The sequence below is a fragment of the Oreochromis aureus genome, linkage group 4 (genome assembly GCF_013358895.1).
Source record: "Oreochromis aureus strain Israel breed Guangdong linkage group 4, ZZ_aureus, whole genome shotgun sequence".
Classification (NCBI taxonomy): Eukaryota; Metazoa; Chordata; class Actinopteri; order Cichliformes; family Cichlidae; genus Oreochromis; species Oreochromis aureus.
In genome coordinates this window covers 14,620,718-14,640,207 of record NC_052945.1, presented here as the reverse complement: position 1 = coordinate 14,640,207, position 19,490 = coordinate 14,620,718, and the positions used below count along the sequence as shown (strand labels likewise).

The 19,490-nt window shown below is 39.3% G+C and overlaps 3 protein-coding genes across 3 annotated transcripts; 2 read left to right on the top strand and 1 right to left on the bottom strand.

The window, feature by feature from the left end:
- Positions 1-141: 141 nt before the first annotated feature.
- Positions 142-12,342, bottom strand: LOC116325206 (transmembrane channel-like protein 6). The gene is made up of 20 exons (XM_039610724.1): positions 12,151-12,342; positions 8,585-8,703; positions 8,333-8,464; positions 8,129-8,245; positions 7,901-8,030; positions 7,656-7,743; positions 7,337-7,588; positions 7,105-7,244; positions 6,870-7,014; positions 6,346-6,513; positions 5,321-5,481; positions 5,026-5,107; positions 4,763-4,860; positions 4,561-4,656; positions 4,403-4,478; positions 4,184-4,317; positions 3,337-3,513; positions 3,055-3,133; positions 841-915; positions 142-741 (listed from the first exon to the last, which is right to left on the bottom strand). Exons 1-19 carry the CDS (start codon positions 12,192-12,194, stop codon positions 862-864), a joined length of 2,292 nt encoding a protein of 763 aa, XP_039466658.1. The 5' UTR covers positions 12,195-12,342; the 3' UTR covers positions 142-741; positions 841-861.
- LOC116325211 (synaptogyrin-2-like) lies at positions 9,817-11,936 on the top strand. The gene is made up of 4 exons (XM_031746040.2): positions 9,817-10,023; positions 10,815-11,052; positions 11,194-11,327; positions 11,410-11,936. Exons 1-4 carry the CDS (start codon positions 9,931-9,933, stop codon positions 11,515-11,517), a joined length of 573 nt encoding a protein of 190 aa, XP_031601900.1. The 5' UTR covers positions 9,817-9,930; the 3' UTR covers positions 11,518-11,936.
- A 3,178-nt stretch (positions 12,343-15,520) lies between the features above and the next one.
- Positions 15,521-18,998, top strand: syngr2a (synaptogyrin 2a). The gene is made up of 4 exons (XM_031746031.2): positions 15,521-15,720; positions 17,160-17,397; positions 17,518-17,651; positions 17,735-18,998. The coding sequence occupies exons 1-4, from the start codon at positions 15,622-15,624 to the stop codon at positions 17,936-17,938; spliced, it is 675 nt and encodes a 224-aa protein (XP_031601891.1). The 5' UTR covers positions 15,521-15,621; the 3' UTR covers positions 17,939-18,998.
- Positions 18,999-19,490: the final 492 nt, after the last annotated feature.

Sequence of the window (19,490 nt, the reverse complement as noted above, 5' to 3'; positions counted from 1 at the left end):
AGGCATAGGTCAAGGTGACCTCACAAAACACGCTGTCCAAACATGAATATCACTCAGTTTGTTTGTACTGGAAAAGAAGAACAACAAATACTTCAAGTCAGCTCAGGTAAGTTTTTCACATATCCTTTATGTGTTCTCAAAAGGTTTTACAGTCAAGCAAAAGTCATTATTCACTGACAACATATCCAACAGGACCCCACTTTACTTTTTCTTTCGCACTTCTGCATATTTTACCGGTTAAATGATGTCACGTGGAATGCGTTCTTAAGAAATCCATTGTGAAGGTATTCATAGCACCACGATCTTAATGACTGATTTTAAAGAATCCTTGCCATGTTTGAACCGATCAGATAAAAGAAACAACAGGGACAAAAACAAAGAGGAAATTTTATTTTGTCTTTTCATAAAATACATTGAAGATCATTGTACACTGTTACAATAAAAGCCTATAAATAAATATTAATAACCCTGCTGAGGTGCCAACAGTCAGTGATTCAGTTTTCAGAGATGACCAAGATTAACATGAAATATATTTAAAAATAGCAAACTTCACGGTTACTGATTTTACTTTTATTTTGTTCATGTTTGTAGCATGTTTTCGACGTTCCTGTTTATCTGGACAATCAACTCAGCTTTGAGATAATATCAAAGCCGAAATACTTCTCAGTGAGCCAAGCTGCCGCGTAGTGAGAGATGTGTAGTGAGAGAGTGTACTTTGTTCACAGTGTGTTCAGACAGAGTCTGGGGAAGAAAAGAAAGTTCATCTTTTGACTTGAAACACCAGTGCAGAGCAAAAAAACCAAAACAAAACAAAAGCTATGCAGTATTGAGAATACTCACCTTTGAGGGGAAGTGGGATGATTATTTGCATAAATCCTGTAATTTGGCAATGAGGAACTTTTTGTCCTTACCCTCCTGTGAACAGCATTAAAACAAAACACAATGCATTGACATTAATAATGACAAAAATTTGATTTCAGCAGTTATTAAAAAATAAATTGATTAAAACTGTAATAAAATACTGAGTGAGCCGACCAGATGAGCTGAGGAAGGCTGTTTCAAAGTTTCAGAGCTACTACCTGAAAAGCGTGGTCACCTCTAGTTATAAATAGTGTGGAACTATAAACCGGTGATCAGAGAAGCTGACTGCTGTTATAAGCTCTGCTGTGTAGGCAGGAGCCTGCCCATGTCGGGCCTTTTTGATAGGTTTATGTTTGTGGCTAGCTTGATGTTGGTTGTTAACTCTGACTGATTTGTCCTGTTCTCAACCAAACACTAGATAGTGAAAGTTATGACGCTTATGTTTTTGGTGACTGTTAACAGGGCTGAGTACGGCAGCTGTTGCTTCTGACTTAAGGTTCTGAAGGAACCTTCATGGACGGAATTATATTTGTGTAGAAAAGATGATTTGTCGTCCGTAGCATAACACTTTGAATTAAATGTGAGCAAGCAAATGCTTACGAGAGATCTGAGAAATGTGTCTCAAACAAACTTGTGGGCTCGGTTCATCTTGTCCTTCAGTTTCACCTAATAGATCTACACAAGTCAAATTTGCTCTGCCAGAGGATAATGGGGAGTTGGCTGCTATCGAGACACACCCAAAATTGCAAAAATAACCACTTGACCTAGTTCAATTAGTCCTTTTCACTTCCTGGAATAATGGAAGAAGCATTTCTCAAGGAATGTTTAGAAGGATTACAGTTGGAGTCTCGGGATAAAACCCAAGACCATCAAACAGAGTTTGAACTTTGGAAGTTGGAGCTGGGGTGGGATTAATTAAAACAATTCAAACCCAGAGCCTGATCCATGTTTTGAACAAATCATCTTTCAGGGATCTTTGTCTTTAACAAGCAAACCAGAGGTTGAGCAAACTATAAAAATCCTGAGGGATACTGGTGGGTCTCGGTCACTGATAGTCACTGATGTGTTGCCCTTGAGTGAGTCAGCTCCTCTAATCATAAAGGCTTTTTTACCATCTTTGGCCTCCCCAAGTCCAAAGTAGTTCAGACAGACAAAGGCATAAATTTTCTATCATAGTTTAGTAGTTAAACATGTGGTCTCTAGTGCCTATCATCCTGAGTCCTAGGGAGCTGTGGAAAGGTGGCACCAGACTATTAGATCTATCCTGCAGTAGTGCTGTTTGGCTACTGGTAATGACTGGGATGAAAGAGTTCCACTGATAAGCTAAACAAGGATCCCTGGGTCTTAGCCCAGCTGAAGTTGTTTTTGGTTATTCAGTGCAGGGGTCTTTTAAAACTATTTAAATAATAACTTCTGCACGATCCGATAAAACTAATGTTTTGGACAGATCTTTGAGCACTTGTAGCAAGCCGTTTCAGTAGCACTGGAAGCTCTTTTGTCTGTTCAGATCACCATGAAGCAGCATTATGAAAAGCACATGAAAAGTCAGTTACAATAACAGAGACAGGAAAAAAATTCAAGTGTGTATTAAATGTCCAAATTATTGGATGTCAGTAAAGCAGGAGGAAGAGAGAATGGAAATGTGGAGGCATGCACTGGAGAGAAGAGAAAGGAAAGCCAGTACAAGTAAGACAGAGTATATGTGTATGAATGAGACGGAAGCAGGTGGAAAGGTGAAGATGAGGGGAGTAGAGGTACTGAAGATGGATGAGTTTAAATACCTGGGTCAACCATCCAAAGCAAAGGACAGTATAAAAGAGAGGTGAAGAAGAGACTGTAGGCTGTAAGGTTTAGAGATGATGTCACCGACAAAAAGACAGGAGGTAGATGTGAAAACCAGGAGGGAGGAGACGAAAGAAGAATTTTAACAAAATCATATATACTCAGATGATGAATTCAAACTAGGATGCTGACTTATGCAGTTAAAACTGCTGAATTTGTTTTTGTCATTTCTGTCTCTCCACTCAGAAGGAATTTTCACATCTTTAGTGATGCCTTTTTTTTTCTCCACAGCCATGTAAATGCTACTCATACATTTTAAAAATACGCCATCAGTGTCAACGTTAACATGGTCTGAGCCTTGGACTATCTTAAACTCACAAATGCCGCTAACATAGACCAACTTATACATACATTTTCAATCTGCTTTTCTAACCGGCTGACGATTTTCCTCTGGCCATCAACAACTTGAGCCTGAAAGTATATCACCATTCTGCAAAAACAAAAGCAAAAGATAGCAACGGATCATTTTAAAAATGTTAAGAGCGTAAAACCATTTCTGTAAGTCATAAACGTTAAATGTTTCAATGGAGGAGGTGCATGCTGCTACGAATTGCTACCGATAAACAACACTGACTTGCTAATTAATGAAATGAAATACATAGCAGAAACAGGAGCGTAATCATTACCACTCACAGAAAGACTCCACTGGCGAGGAATAGAAACACTGGATTCTCTACCAAACAGTCGTAGACCCAGCTGAGCCACTTCAGGATTGGATGAGCATCCTCCAGATGCTTGGTCGACATCTGCCCTCCCTCAAACATTGTTTTGAGATTCCTGAAAGGGCCGCAGTTTTCCGAGGGTTTGATTCTGTGCATGACAGGCAGATGCATTTAAGGGGATACAGTACAGATATATATATTTTATAATGTAACAACTCATCACTTCTTCAGGCTTTAAGCTATTTCCTTTCATGTCTCGTAATTTTTTTTTGTTTACTCTGATCTCAATCAGTTGATGAGTTTGTAAACTCATTGTCTTTTCCTGTAGTTTTGAATTCACACAGAGAAAACTCCAAGTGAACTCATAATGAATCACGTGGGAACTTTCAGCCTGCTTATCTACCAGATGTCTCTTGTCCTACTCTTATTTCCTGTTTTTGTTTTCTTCCTGTGTGATTGTGGCTCAATGTTGATTCATTACAGCAGTTCTGAAGGCAAAAGAGAGTCCAGCCTGTTACTTCAAAGTGTACCTAATACAGTAGCAAGTGAATATAGAAAGATTGGAGTGCATAGATTGTAATCGCTAAGTTTAAACTATTGGTTTTGGTCTTTCTTGAGAAAATGTAATTTCCAGGCCATTTACCTTCAAGGTAAAAATATTCCAGTTGTAGTTTTAGTTTGTACTTAAGAGATTGTTGTTTTACTTAAGGTTTGTTTTTAGCGAGCTGTGTGTTTGTGGTTTTGAAACGCTCACAAGCATTTTCACGCTGTAAGCATGAAAACGCTTACGTGCATTCCAAGAAGATTGTTATACTTACGTCCATACTGTATAAATGATAGTCACGACAGTGCCAAGAAATGAGGGGAACCACAGTATGCAAATGAACAGCGTTGTCATTTGAGTGGCCCTCCAGGGCTTTCTCGAGGCCTGACAGTTGAGAATGAGGCTTCTCTGGAAAACAAAGAGTAAGAATCATGTTTGCAATGCAGTCTTGGCATACGGTACTACAGCCCCACTGCATACACACTCTACCAACCTTCTTCATGTAAAACAACACAATCAGTTTTATGAGTTGGACTGCAGGAAGAAGTGGTGCAAACAGCACTCCGATCCTAGAAGAACAAATGCAACACATGACCACTGATTTTCCTTTTTAATGCTGATATTAAAGCTGTGTTTTTACTGAATAATCACCATGTAAGAGTTTGCCCATATATGAGCTCCAACACGTTACGAGCAATGTCGAACACTGGCTTCCTTTTCTTTTGCAGGATTGTCTGGGAAAAGACCCTAGAGGGGAAGAATTAGGTTTTGGCTTAAATGTGAACTGACACACTATAAACAACAGAAGTAAAACTAATCACCTGATCTGGCTCTAACTGGTAAACCAACTTGCCTCCATAGGAACTCTCCCAAAAAAGTGTAAACCACCGTAACGATGAAGTCCATCACAAGGAGCCGGTACAGTTCTTGGCCAACAAAACTCTCCCAACACTGAAATAAATATAAAAATGTGGATGTTAAATGCTTTCAGATTCCAAAACTGTAGCTATAATATCGCATATGTTAAACATCTGTGTCCAAAAAGCTTTCTTTAAGGAATAAAAACATACAATAGCTGAGTGCTGGATCATGTAAGAGTGAGAGGATGTTACTAACCTCCAGACTTGAATTGTCTGGAATCCTCTCCAGCCAGCGATAACATAGAACTCCAATAACACTGACCTTCAACAGCAGGTTCCTGAAAAATAAATGATCGAATACATTATTCTAAATATTTAAACTTTATAAAAATCAAATTACATTGTAATTTACAATTTACATTGTAAATCTTCTCACTATTTGTGCTTTTATCAGTAAATAATAATTTTACATCATGTTGAACTATGGTTAAATGAGCACTATGTTATTCATTTGAAAACTTCTTTTTGCGTGTTTTCCTTTTTTTCCTTACCTGAAGACAGAGACATAGACACGTGTGCCAGGTGATTCATATTTCTCTGCCCAAACACATAAGTTGAAGAATCCAGGGAGTAACAGGTTAATGCCCGACACCACTGCTGACAAGACCAGCAACTCAGTGTCTTTGGGCAGATTGTGGGCCTGTAACATGGCCTAAATCACAGTGAAAAACACAGACCGACAAGTTATAATCAAAACAGGAAATGAAGTTCCGCTTAAGCATTATATGCAACTGAAGTAGGATCGTCTTGACAACCATGATATTTAAAAATGAAGTATTGATATTGTATCAGTAATCCTCTCATCATGGGCAATGTATCCAGGTAGCATTGGAAGTCAATCTGCAATTCTCTAACGTTGACTGATTCTGATTTATTACTAAAAAATTGTCTTTAGACTTATTCAGAAAGAGAAGAGTGAAACTGACGACACAGCTTTGAGTATGTACGGTGCTGTGAAAAAGTAGTTGCCCTCTCTTGTTAAATCATGAATTAACTGTGATGAACCGAATGTTTTAGAAAGCTGAGCCAAGGGTGATACGATCAGCTGTTAGGTTTAGGGGCAATTACTTTTTCACACATTGTCAGGTAGGTTTTGGCAGCTTTTTTCCCCTAATAAATGAAATAATGTAAAAACTGCATGTTGCATTTACTTTGAAGATCTGAAACGTGTCCAATATGCAAAAATCTACGAAATAAGGAAGAGGGCAAATACTTTTTGACCGCACTGCATATGCAGGTGTTCAGGACCAAGTTTATTACTTCTATTCTATATTCTATATTATTCCTGTTATTTCGGTTTGTGTGTGTGTGTGTGTGTGTGTGTGTGTTGGGGTGGGAAGGGGGTGGGGCGACCTTATTATCACACAAAGTAGCCAAACAAAGATATCAAAAGGTCTAGCAGGAAAGAAAAGAAGAAGTAGCTAACCACAGTGGGAGGGGAATGAAAATTTACATATTTAAAGTGGTGCTTGACTGTGCATGAATACTACCGTTTCCTTTTCCCAAAAATGGGTACCTTGAAGTTGAAGTTGAATTTATTTTCTGACAGGTAGTGCACTCCTATGGTGCCCAAGAAAATGCTTATTAAGCATGCGATCCACGCCAACAGATGAACAATAAGGCGGCGGAGTTGTTGCATGCAGGTCTTTTTGTCTTCTCCCTTGATCATCTCAGACAGCAGCTCCTGTTGGAAAAGCACCCTTTTGTAAACTAAGCCTTTCAAATAGGGTGCTTCTAAAACAGACATTTAACATCTTTTTTAAACTAAGAACATGGCCCCGAGGGTGACATAACACTCATGTGCTCATGTTCCTGTGAGCAAACGACAACCACAAACACTACTATGTGTGATGTCAAACTGACAAAGACTGCTGCAAAAACTGAAATACTTGTTGCTAAGAATCATCAAGAAAACATTCAGTGTAAAGAAACCCTCTTTAAATAGCTTGGTTTGTTTGGTCTATTTTAAAAATAATTTCAACAAAACAAGAACAAAAAGAAAAGTTTCACGCTTCAGTGAGAATTCATATAAGGTCATACTTTGAGCTGAGTGCTGATTTTCTCAGACTGGAGTCTGACAGATATCTTCTTGCTCACTTTAAAGTCCCAGCAAGAAAAAACTTTCACAGCCAGATTCTCGTTAGATTTGAGGACTTGAAAGTTTTTTCCAAAAGATTTGGACAACCTGTCAAAAAAAAAACAAAAAAAACAGTATAACTAAAAAAGACACAACAAAAATAGAATTAAAGCATAAGTAATTGAGTTAGAGTTCAACCTGTACACAAGGATGATGCAGATAATGAAGAGGGTGAAGCCAATGGTAAAGAAATAGGCTGCTGGCATTCGGTATTGGTCTCCATGTAACGTTCCATTGGAGTAATAGCCGTAAAACATCAAGCTGTCAGAAAAGTAGCCCTGTGAAAGAAAACATTAAAGATAGCTCTGGTTTCTTTGTCGCTGAAATAAGCTTGTAAATACAGCTGGGATATGATGTACAGCCATCTCACCGTGCCCGTGAGAAGCTCAATACCACTGAAGTTTGCTTTAGAACTACGAGGAGGGTAGATGGCTTGTGGGAAGATTAGGAACAAGCCAGTGATGACAAAGAGGAGAAGGTTAAGGAACAGGAGTGTTCTCAGAAATAGGAAGTAGGACAGCACCCCGGTTCCGTAACGTCCGCTCAGTGTCTTCAAGGCTGAATGCCACAATTTGAACGAACTGAAGACGGGCAGGCAGCTAAAGAGGCAGTGGCGCCAAGTCTGCGGGGAAAGGAACATGAGCGTGTCGCCGATACATCTTACCACTGTGTACGCTGTTTGCACTTACCGTTGAAATGTACATGCTTAGATGAGTGTAGCAGGGTATATTTCTGCCGATGAATGAACTTTCAGTTTTTAAACTGAAAGCAACTTTTCTAGAAAAAGATAGGGAGATGGAATAATTGTCAAAAATGGTGAGAGTCCATCCAAGTAGATTTTAAGATTCTTGAAGATGACGTGAAGTATTGGTACTGATCGTGATTTCCATTGCACAACTCCCCTGGTCACGCCAGTGGTTTGTGACACACATACCTGATTTCGATCTTATCTGCCAAGCTAAGTGGCATTGCTCGCAGCTTGCGAGTGCCTTCATGCACTGAGAGGCCTTGGAGGCTGGACACCAGCTGGTCCATATTATTTTCAGCGGCACAAAAGTTGGAAGCTGTGGAATAAGAGAGGTCAGATCTCACTGTAGTGAAAGGGTTAAAAGTAGAACAAAAACACTTGTTAACACCTGTTAAAAAAATTAGCAAATGGCACCTTCGGTGTTGATTTCCTCCACGTCTGCCAGAACAGAGGCACCCTGGGCTGGTCTGGGGCAGTGAGGAGATTCATGGGATGAGGCCTGATATCGCACTCGCCGGGATTTATTTAATTCTGTGTGGATGAGGAATTTCATTTTAAACAAATGTGTGAATAAATCCTGGCAAACATTTAGACAGCACGGAGAGATTTTCCCCTCACCTGCAGTGCGACTAGGCATCGAGGCGAGCACCTTTACCGTTGCAGCCGACCAGCCGTGTCTCTGCAGATGGCTGATCTCTTCTCTGTCGAGTGATTCGTCACTCGTGGAACTGCTTCTGTTTGACTGTACATCTACGAAATGATAGGTTTTATAGGTTTTATCATCTGTAGACATCAAAAATAAAACTACAGATAGAAATTGGATTCAAACATTTCGCTGGGGTGTAAACAGCAAACACTGAGTCATTGTACCTGTGCATTCTTTAAAGACTTCCATCTCCAGTATTTCAGGGCAATTTTGGGTGCTGGTTTCTGGCTCATTGATGGGATTGAAGGAGAAATCCTGAGCTGGTTCTCCATCTGCCAGATTCCTACAAGGGAGTAAAGAGAATAATGACCAAAATTCCCAAAAACCTTCGACCAACATGAAGAGGACTTATAGCTTATGTTGTTTTATATGAATAGCTTTTGGAGTTTTTCTTTGGACATTGGCTGCTTTTTCACTTATTTTCAGGGGAGTGCTTTTTTCATTTGTTAAGCCACCTAACTCTTAACTTTGCATCATTTATGCATAAAAATGGTCCCTAACTCAAGTGAGGAAACAGCGTTATGTCTATACATAAAAGACAACTCAGAAAACAACCAATTTTAAATTGTATCTTTAGGCTCTTGTATATTTTAGCTCAAACAGCTATTAGCTGAAAACTTGGCATATCTTTGCATGTTGGTCAGTGAGTCCTTACAAAATGTGAGGAAACTGAATAAGTGGGCCACAAAAGAAGAAGAAAGGAAAAGGAAATAATATATACAGCAAATGGACAGGATCTGAAAATCCTTAAAAATAGAAAAAATTTCCATGTAAGACCAAAAACAGGACCTAAAAGATGCATTCGAAACTTTATTTAATCCATCTACTATTCACTGAAACCTTATCAGAAATGTTTTCAGTGTCTGTCTGAGATTTGCCAAGTTACACGAGAAGTGGAGTGAAAATCAGTGGCAGCAGGTCTGATGGAGCGATGAACCCAGATTGGAAAGTTTTTGGTTCAAATCATGGTTAACATGTACGGAAGACATAACGACAGAGGTGCAGATATGAGTGCTTATAGTTCTAAAACACAGTGGCGGCTCGACCATAGGTTACATTTTATGTGTTGGCCATTTTGCCAGAATTGATGGAATTACGAACCCAGAAAAGTGTCGTCGGGTTTTGATTCACCATCCAACACTGCAATCTGGAAAACCTCTGATTGGCAATGGCTTCATTTTTAAGCACAACAATGCAGTAAAAGCAGATGTGGATAAAAACACAGTGGAAACACTGTCAATCATAGCCTGGCATCTCTCCATGCGTGTGCATGTCGTGTTCATCCTTTTCACAACTTCTCATCCACTTGGCAGATGCATTGCAAACGAGATTAACCTGTTCTTTCTTCCACACTAATGCATAACATGTTGTAAGGCCAGTTTCCACGGCACAACGCACTACGAGGTGGTTTTCAGGAAGATTTTCCAACAAAGCGAAAGTACCCAACTGTAATAGGAAGGCTTTTCTTTTTAACTTAAAACTGTCTTATAGGTAATTTTTGTGGAGTAAAATGGAAAACATTGGCAATCTACCCTCTTTGGATAATGATTCTTTTGATTGGAGGAGATTTATAAAACAGACTGTTTTGCGCGCCCTGTGCGGGGTGAGTGAAATTATATTAGTATCAGAGTTAGCCAGCCACATTACTCACTACAAAGTAGTGACTAATGCGGGTTTTTAGATTTAGGTGCTTAAACCTGTCTACACGAGGCATGAACACCCAGTGTAGACAGGTTTAAACATTTTAATTAACTGTAAATTAAATGACTGATAGTAGCAAATAACCCTGATCACTGTGTCACCACACTGCCACCTGATGATGCGCGACGTGTCTTAAAGGCTTTAAAGTTTATTTGCTCCTGTGGTTGAAATTTACATTTACAACTCAGAGAAGGCGTGCTTCCTTTTTTTATAGCACAGAATTTTAAGCAGCGCCTTCTCTTAATCATACAATAGTAAGCGTAACTAAATGACTAAATAAAAATAACTTAGAAAAAGATGCAAATCAACACTATCACAAACAAGGAAGTCAATGCTTTAAAGCATTTATATTCATATATTTATTTAGTATTTGCCGTGGCTGCAGCAGGAAGAGGTCGAACAGGTGGAAGGTTAATAGTTTGGTGACTGCAGACAGAAATCAATCTGTAGTCCAGAGCAGTGCCCCACCTACAGGACTATATGAATATCTTTTTTCCGGAAACATGTCAAACATGTTTATTTTATGTTTGACATTGTGCGTAGGCAAGCAAGTTGATGTTGATAGAGCTCTACTTCTTCAGAAAGGCTTATCTATTTTGTTTTCTTTTTTGAGACTGCTTTCTTGCAATGTCATGATCTCGCAATGTTCACCACCTCACCCGGGACTGAACCCTGAGTGTCTCCACTTTGCAGGTATTCGCCATTGTGGTTTTTGGAACCATCTCAGACCAAGGCTACTATAGCCCCATGAGTAAAGCAAATGGCACCTGCATGTTTAACAACAATGAATGCGCATGCAGCTATGCGGTGGGAGTTGGAGTCCTGGCCTTTGTGGCTTGTGTTGTGTTCCCCATCCTGGACATCATCATTTCAAAGATCTCTGATGCCACAGCGAAAAGTCGCATTGTCAAAGGAGATCTGGCCTTCTCCAGTAAGTCAGCTTTAACTGCTATGTCATATAGTTCATTAAAGGAACAAAAGAGTGCAAAAAAGGAAGTGCAGCTCTTTATATCTTGAAGCTGTCTGAATCTTTTCCACTGAATTTGTTTCTCTGCTTTGAATCACCTGACAGCGGCTATGACCTTCCTGTGGTTCATCTGCTTCTGTGTCTTGCTCAACCAGTGGAGCAGAACTAACTCCGAGTATGTCATGGCCGATGCTGCCCGAGCTGCCATTGCTTTCTCCTTCTTCTCAATCATCACCTGGGTCAGTCTGACGCACAACACGCAGCTGGTTTGGAATCTGTTGTGCAAACAATTAATGTACTAATTCAGATTTCTCTCAACAGGCTGTTTTGGCGTACGTTGCATATGGAAGGTATAACGTAAACCTGAACACCTGTGAGTGGCTGACTGCTTTATTTTCCAGAATCAATGGAAATGGAAATTCTCAATAGATGTTCTCTCTCCCACCGTGCCCTCTGTACAGCATAGACTTTGATTGTTCAAAACCCACACAGGCGAGATTTTTATTCGAGGCAGCTATAATGCAGTCACTGCTGCAAATATTAACTTTGAGACTGACTTTCAGCAGCCAAACAGATTGGAGCTCTGCTCCTCAGGCTCGTATGCGTCGTTTGTGTCAGCTGTGTACATGTAACGAGACATTTATAAATTGTACTACAGAAAATGTGTGTTCCTCGTTAGCCATGGTTAAAACAGACACTCGGCACTCCTCTGGCATTAAACGCATCACCTATTATTCCAGGCCTTGAACATGTGAATTATGTGTTTTTATAGGCAAACTAATGTATAAATAACATGTTTACAGGAAATACCCTAATCTAATAAATGTTGATTTGTGGTAACAGCTTCATTATGTCTTTTCTCTGACAAACCAAATTAATAAACTGCAAACTAGCGTTTAGGTAGCATTTTATTTTGTCTCATTGTCTATTCCCCATTTTTGCTATTTTTATTTGAAGTGAAGCACCTTATAATTTTATAGAAATACAACTTTATTACTTACTTACTTCACAGAAAAAATATTTTTAAAAACTGTATTTCTTTTTTTTTAAAAAGCGACTTACTCGTAGTCGATATCTGTTTCACAAATGTCAACATTGTAATCCATGGTTTTTGATGATCACCATTTATCTCAAACACGACGTCCAAGTCTGCTGCGTAGTGGAGCAGTGCTGTGTTGCACTTCTGAAAATAAACTATCTGCAAATGAGTATGGTGCTTTATTTTGTCACAGTGTCTAGCCACTTCTCTGATAACCTCACAGTGTTGCTTTGCTACTTGTGACATCCTGCCCACAACCTTTATCATAGCTGCTGGGGTATTAACAACTTCCTCATTTAAAGTCTCTTTTTTTTCTTTAATCATTTGAATATGAATAAAGAGCAAAGAGGAGGAGGTTAAGTAAGACTTTCTTGACTCTTTAAAGACATAAATGTTTCCTGTCAGTTGTTTGCTACAACATTTCATGACCATTTACTTTGTATGGGGACAAAGTAAATGAATAACTGTAACACAATAACAACAGCAATAATAGAAAATATGACTAATTCATTTTTTCCACTAGAAACATTTGTATTTGCATTCAAGACAGCTGGAGGAATAAGATGAGCATTTTGAGTTACGGTCGACCCTCCAGTGGTCATAGTAACAAACTACAACATTATCTTAGGAAGCTAAATGAGTTGCAGGAAAAAATATACTGGCTTTTGAAATAAAGGCAAAACCAATGTATTGTTGTAACGTGCATTTCAGAGGATATGTCATTGTTTCTTGTATAATTATTTTGTACCATTGTTGGCAAATAGTTTGTGCTTTGTCATTTTTTTCAATGTGCGTGACCTTTTGCTCACCTATGAGTGGGTGAGTGAATAGTATTATGATTGCTTACTTCATGGTTAAATGGCTATTTCCAGCCCCGTGCTTGTTTTAGAAATGACCGTTCTCACTCTGGTGTAGTGAATTTAAGGGACTAGCACAACACTTTCAGTCCTTTAATATATGACACAAGTAAATCAAACTTTGCAAAAATAAGCTAATTATAGAAAGGAAGAGATCAGATGAGCCCCTCAGGAGCTGAATGCAGAAGGACAATAAATACACAGCACTGATGTAATAATGTAATGCATCCCTGTACTAAATTCAGTAACCACTTTAAAGTGATGTCATTACTTCCGTTACAAAGGCGCAAAGGAATAAAACATAAAAATCAAACATGCCTTATTCTCCTTGTGCACTTGCACTGCAGTCAACTGATGGCACAAAAGCGCAGGAGTATGATGACAACGTGGAAAAAAAGATTCATTATACTGTTAGCTGTTCCTTTTTTCTTTTTCTTTTTTTTGATAGGGTTGGCGAGGTTTCACAATGAGCTCACTCGAAACCTGGGCTGATTGTGACCCACACCTATTTTCACACTGTGACTCGTGTGATTGACTGAGAACCTTCACAGACACCTCGTGTGATTAGGTAGAGGATCATTAGGGGGTCCATTGTCCCTCTTGGGGGGAACACTCCCGCAGTGCTTAAATCTGGGACTCTCCACCATTTGACCCTAGAACTGAAGAAGCTTATCGGATGAGAGGTGAAACGTCTTCAAGCAACTTAAAGAAGTCCAGACGCTTTTCTTTTTCCAAGCTCCTTAGACCATGACGCCCTGGATGACTGATAACCTTCACAGACATGTTCCTTTTTTTGCAAACATCTGCACATGTTGACCCCACCCCAGAAGCCAGAGCGTCAAAAGAGGCAAAGGCAGTGATGAGGAGTCAGTCAAAGGAAAAGTTCACATCTGTGTCCTCATTAGGATGGAGATTTGTGTCTGTTTGTGGGACTGTAGCCTATAAGTTTATATTGTTAACTGGTAATTATGTGATGATTATGAGGTCATGTTACAGAATAACGAGAAAGTATTGAAAGGAGTAGTCACATGCTCTGATGAGGATCTAAGTATCAAACTGCATCACTTTTAAAAAGAATAACAAGTAATTTGTAATGCATTACTTTTTGAGTAAAGACCCCAGCGCTGTTTGTTGATGCCAAAGAAGAATATCCAGGCTGCTTGGAGCTGATAGGCAGATAGACTCCAGGTGGTGCTCAAATACTTGCCCTTTTGTTCTCTTAAGTTCAATTCAGTTTTATTTATATAGCACCAAATCATGACAATTGCCTTTATTTTGTAAGGTAAAGACCTACAATAATAGAGAGGATCCCACAACAATCAGGTGTCTTCTGTCTATTTTTATATAACAATCAAAATAACTAATGATTAAATGCAAAGGGGTCCATAAACGCGTAAGGAGTGAAAAGGGGTGACTGAAAACGGAAAACTAATTGCAGTATGGAAAGCCCCGAGCACCCTAGCACTATTGCAGCAGAACTAAGGGAGGGTTCAGGGTCACTTGATCCTGCCCTCTCTGCAAAACAGTTTCTTTTTTTCATCTCAGTGTGAAGTGATAATTTAGCAGAAATCTGTTGATTACGAGTGTTTGTGCGAAATGAAAAAAAAATCAGCACGTAAAAATGTAACAGATATGCAGCTGTGTAAAAATTTATTTGATTTTTTTGATGATTTTTTTTTTTTTTTCATGAGCACAGACACTACTCCGGTAGTGTCTGTGCTCATCTGTGGCAAAAGTTATTCAAATAACCATTTGTTACAACTAATGTATATAGAAGAGCACACAACACTTTGAACCTTGGCATAGATGGGCAACAGTAGCAGAAGAAGATCCCACTGGCATCCTGTCAGCTCAGCTAACAACGTGAGGCTGAGGATACAATTTACACATGCTCAAGAAAACGAGACAGCTGTTGCCTGGACTGATGATTCTTGATTTCTGAACATGAAAGCGTCTACCCAGCCTGTCTTGTATCAGTGGTATAGGCTACTGCCGGTGGTGTAATGGTATGGGGATATTATTATTTATTTATTTTGGGGGGCAGATTTAGGGCCCCTTAGCAGCAACTGAGCATCATTTAAATGCCATAACCTTGCTGACCATGTCCATCCCTTTATGACTACCATCTTCTGACAGGTAAATGTCACAAACATCTTAAACTGGTTTCGTTACCTCACATTCAGTGCTCGACAGTCATTAGATCTTAGCTCAATGAGCACCTTTGGGATGTGTTCGAATGGTTCACATGATTGGTTCATCCATGATTCACATCATGGATGTGCAGCTTGCAAATCTGGAGCAACTGTGTGATGCTATCATGTCACTATGCACTAAAATCTTTTCAGCACCTTGTTGAATCTGTACCATGAAGAATTAAAGCAGTTCTGGGTGGGAAAAGGGGCCTTGAACACCAAACACGGTAAAAGCAAGGTTTACATAATAACACGGCCTCCGTAAGGCCCACAGCGTTGAAAAATTAAACTTCCGGGAGTCCCGTGAACGCATCGCCGCAGGGGCGGTGCTAGAAAAGTTTTGAGGAAGTTTTTTTGACAAATCGAAACTGCTGCAGTTGTGATAGGAAGACTTGTCAGTTTGTCCTTAAACTGTCTGACTGTCGGGGTTTTCTTCACGGGAAAAATGCAGAACAGTGCTTACGGGGCCTCTTTGGCCGGTGGGGCCTTTGATTTAGCGAACTTTCTAAAACAGCCTCAAACTATTTTGCGCTTCCTGAGCTGGGTGAGTGACTTCACGGAAACGTTAGCATCACAGTTAGCCAGCTGTCACTGCACCGAGTTTAGCTTAACAGATGTGCGCTGCCAGCGCCCACACAAATTAGTGAAAAATTTGTTTTTTTTAGCTTTTTGTGCGGTCAACACGGGACATTATCTGAGTGTCACGTTTAAACATTTAATGAGCTTTCAGTAAAGTGTAAACAAGGTGTTTCTGTGGCTCCTGTTGATGGTAGCTAATAATAACTAGCCACTGACCAGTGCTGTGTCACCACACTAACTGCCACATGATGATAAGCGATCTGCAGACTTTTAATTTAAAGTTTGTGTTCCCGTGATTTAAAAACGAGACTGGCGACAGGTTAAAACAACAGGAGTTGTTTGCTTTTTTTCTTGCAGTTTTTATAGTTTAGATAATTGTCAGAAATTGAAGCTTCCGTCGTCATCTGTTGTCAAGTCAGCTCCAGTTGTCAGGTGATTGGAAATGCACAACGTGTAGGCACTGCAGTGGAAGCTTAAGTATGCAGTGTTACTAAATCAAATACTACACCACTACAAGAAAAAAAGCAATACTAACAGAAAACAGACAGGTAAAAGTTGTGCTACAGTATTTGCTTTCCGGTAAGTGCATTTAAGTTCAGTGGGCCTATTAAGTGAAAACCTACATCTGTGAACAAGACAGAAAACAAAACAAGGATATTTTATTTAACTAAAACTATTAATCAACTGTGTTCAAAAGGTTCCTGTACTAATTTTCCTAAATATTGCTTCTGACATACGCCCTCCATACAATAATAATTAAAACAAAGGCTAAAACTAGCACTGAAATTTATAAATATTAAACTAAAACCTTTTCAAACAATATAAAGTAAACTACAATAAGTCTGGAAACTAACTGAAACTAAACCGAAAGAAAAAAGAAAAGTCAATATGTAATAAAATTCAAAAGAATACAAAACTATAATAACTTCTGTAGGAAAGTTTGTGTTCAAATGCTATAAATAAAACCAACAGGGTTTTGCAGGCAAATGGTTGTCCATAAGTTCATATTCTCTTCAGATGTCTTCATGTAGAGTATTTAGAGAATGCTTAAAATCTGTTCAGAATCATACAAAATACATCAAGTCTTCATAAATGAAGAAGCTAGAACGGAAGAGATGTGCTCCAGTGAACAGTGACTCGGTGATTCGGTTGCCATCTAAAAGTAGTATTTTCATTTTGTGTCACGTAATTGTGTAATGTTTTTCACGTTAGCTGTGTTATGAAAAAGGGGATGTGGGTCACGAATAGCTGAAAAGGTGGTGTTGTACTTGTCTGGATTGGCTTGACAAATATTATTTTTTGATTAAAGAAACTTTCTTGTAATGTGAGTCATGGTAATTACGCAAACTCCATAGCCGCATGGCTTAAATTTGGCCTTGACCTTTTTGTGTCCTGTCTTTGCAGATATTCTCCATCGTGGTTTTTGCAACCATCACAGCCGAAGGCTACACCAACACGCAGGGAAAAGATCAAAACCAATGCATGTTCCACAAAGCTGACAGTGCTTGCAGTTACGGGGTGGGAGTCGGAGTCTTGGCCTTCTTGGCTTGTGTTTTGTTCCTCATGCTAGATGCCTACTTCCCAAACATCAGCAATGCCAAAGAGCGAAAATACATTGTTCTAAGCGATCTGGCTTTCTCTGGTAAGAGTTGGTTTTCATTTTTTCACCACATAGTTTAATGAAGGAACTGTGCCATAAGTCAGGAAGTGAGACTTAAAGCTAACATGTGAAAAATGTTTCTCTCCTGTGAACACCTGACAGCGGCGTGGACGTTTCTGTGGTTCATCTGCTTCTGCGTCCTGACGAACCTGTGGACCAAGACGGATTCCAATATTGTCGTGGCCGATGCTGCCCGAGGTGTCATTGCCTTCTCCTTCTTCTCGATCATCACCTGGGTGAGCCTGACGCAGAGTTCGCGCTTGGCTTTGAATTTGCTGTGCTAAAAGATCCGAGCACTAATTGAAAGTTCTCTCTACAGAGCCTTTTGACCTACTTTGCACTTGCAAGGTATCGCCAAGGAGTGAATGAATTCGAGCAGGACTACAGAGACCCAGCCAACGACCACAATGCTCCTTACCAGAGCAGCCCGTACTCCAGCACCAGCGGGCCCTCGGGCTATCAGCAGTCACCTTTCTCCAACACCCAGGAGACTCCAGGAGCGTATCAGCCTCCATCTTATTGAAAGACTAAGATTCAAAAGCAGGAATCAAATGAGGAAGGTTTCTTTTTAAATATGTGTGCCAGTTGTTTCTTTTACAGCGCCGGACCGTTCTGTGCACTCCCCTTCTGTTCCTGCTGAACGCGTTTGGTTTTCTGGGTGCACTGATATCTTTTTAGTTTCCTGCAAGTTGTTTGGTGAGCGTTTTGCTGTGTTGTTCACAGCGGGTAAAGTCTACAGATGTCCTTTTATTTGCCAGAGGGTGATTGTCTTGGTTAAAAAAAAAAAAAAAAAATGAGAGAGAACATGGCCACGCCTGAGTTGCCTTTGTACCAAAACTGCTGCAGATTTTTCAGTGCCTCCTTTAGTTACTATTGCGAGTGCAGTTTGCTGCTGTTCATATCAAAGCACTAATTATCAGAAAGGTTAGACTTAGTGTAATTCTTTAGGAAATCTGGTTTGCATTGAAAATTTTTACTGAATATGTAACTGTTCAGTGTTTACTTCAATAACTGTAATTCAAAGATACAGCTGAGTATACTGCTCTTTCACCACATTGCAAACCCATATTATTCAATTAGTTGGTAGATCAGAAATATCGGAAGTCTATAACTACTGTAATGCCACGTGTTTGTGTCTTTTTATTAAGTAATCAACCACTAAATAGGCTTTCATGCACTGAAAAACTCAGTTTGTTTCTGTTTGACATTTTAATTTGTCACATTCGCTTCTTTTTAGAGTTTGGCTTTTACAGGTGTGTTGATTGATTTGCATTGGATTCTTCTGTTGAATTCTTTGCTTAGGATTTTTAAAGTATTCAATGCCATAAATGTCTCAGCCATAGGTTTAGCAATTCTTTGACGTTGTGGCAAATTTGGTATTTATTTTCTTTCTTAATACTGTTAAATCCAGGCACATGACAATCAAATCGAATCATTTTCCACATTACTTTTTCCCTCTTGCTTTTTCCTCTCCTTTGCACTTTTGCATTGTCACCGCTTTGCAAATGTTCCTCATTAAAGTGCCTTGCACAGTGATCCTGTATCAGACGGAGTGTGCCAAATAAAAACAGGTTTTAAAACTCTGAGTCAGACTTCTTTAAAAGAAAAGGCAAGACTGTGTGCAGTTCCTGTCTCTGCACCTTTGTCAAATATTTGAATAGCAGATGTGGAGGAACACTTGAGCTGTGGAGACAGCAGGATCCAGACAACGACTGAGGTACTTAGATTTGAGTAATGCATTATAAGTTAAAATAAAAGTAAGTAGCAGAAGTGAGAGCTGCTCCCTTGTCATAAGAGGAGACCACAACGGGAAACTCCACGTTTGATTTGGCAGGGTTTTACGGCAGTAGTCCTTCCTGATGCAACCCTGAAGGGGATTTTTAAAAAGTAAGGCTTAAAAATGGATAAAATAAAAATATCAATTAAAAATGAACTGCAATAAAGCAATGAAATATATACAAAGTTAGGTTTTTGTCTTAATTAGGGCAGAATTTTCATTGTAACAAACTTAAAGAGACACTGGTTTATACTTTTATTTGAGAAATCTACACAAAATCTAGAGTGAATGCTCATAT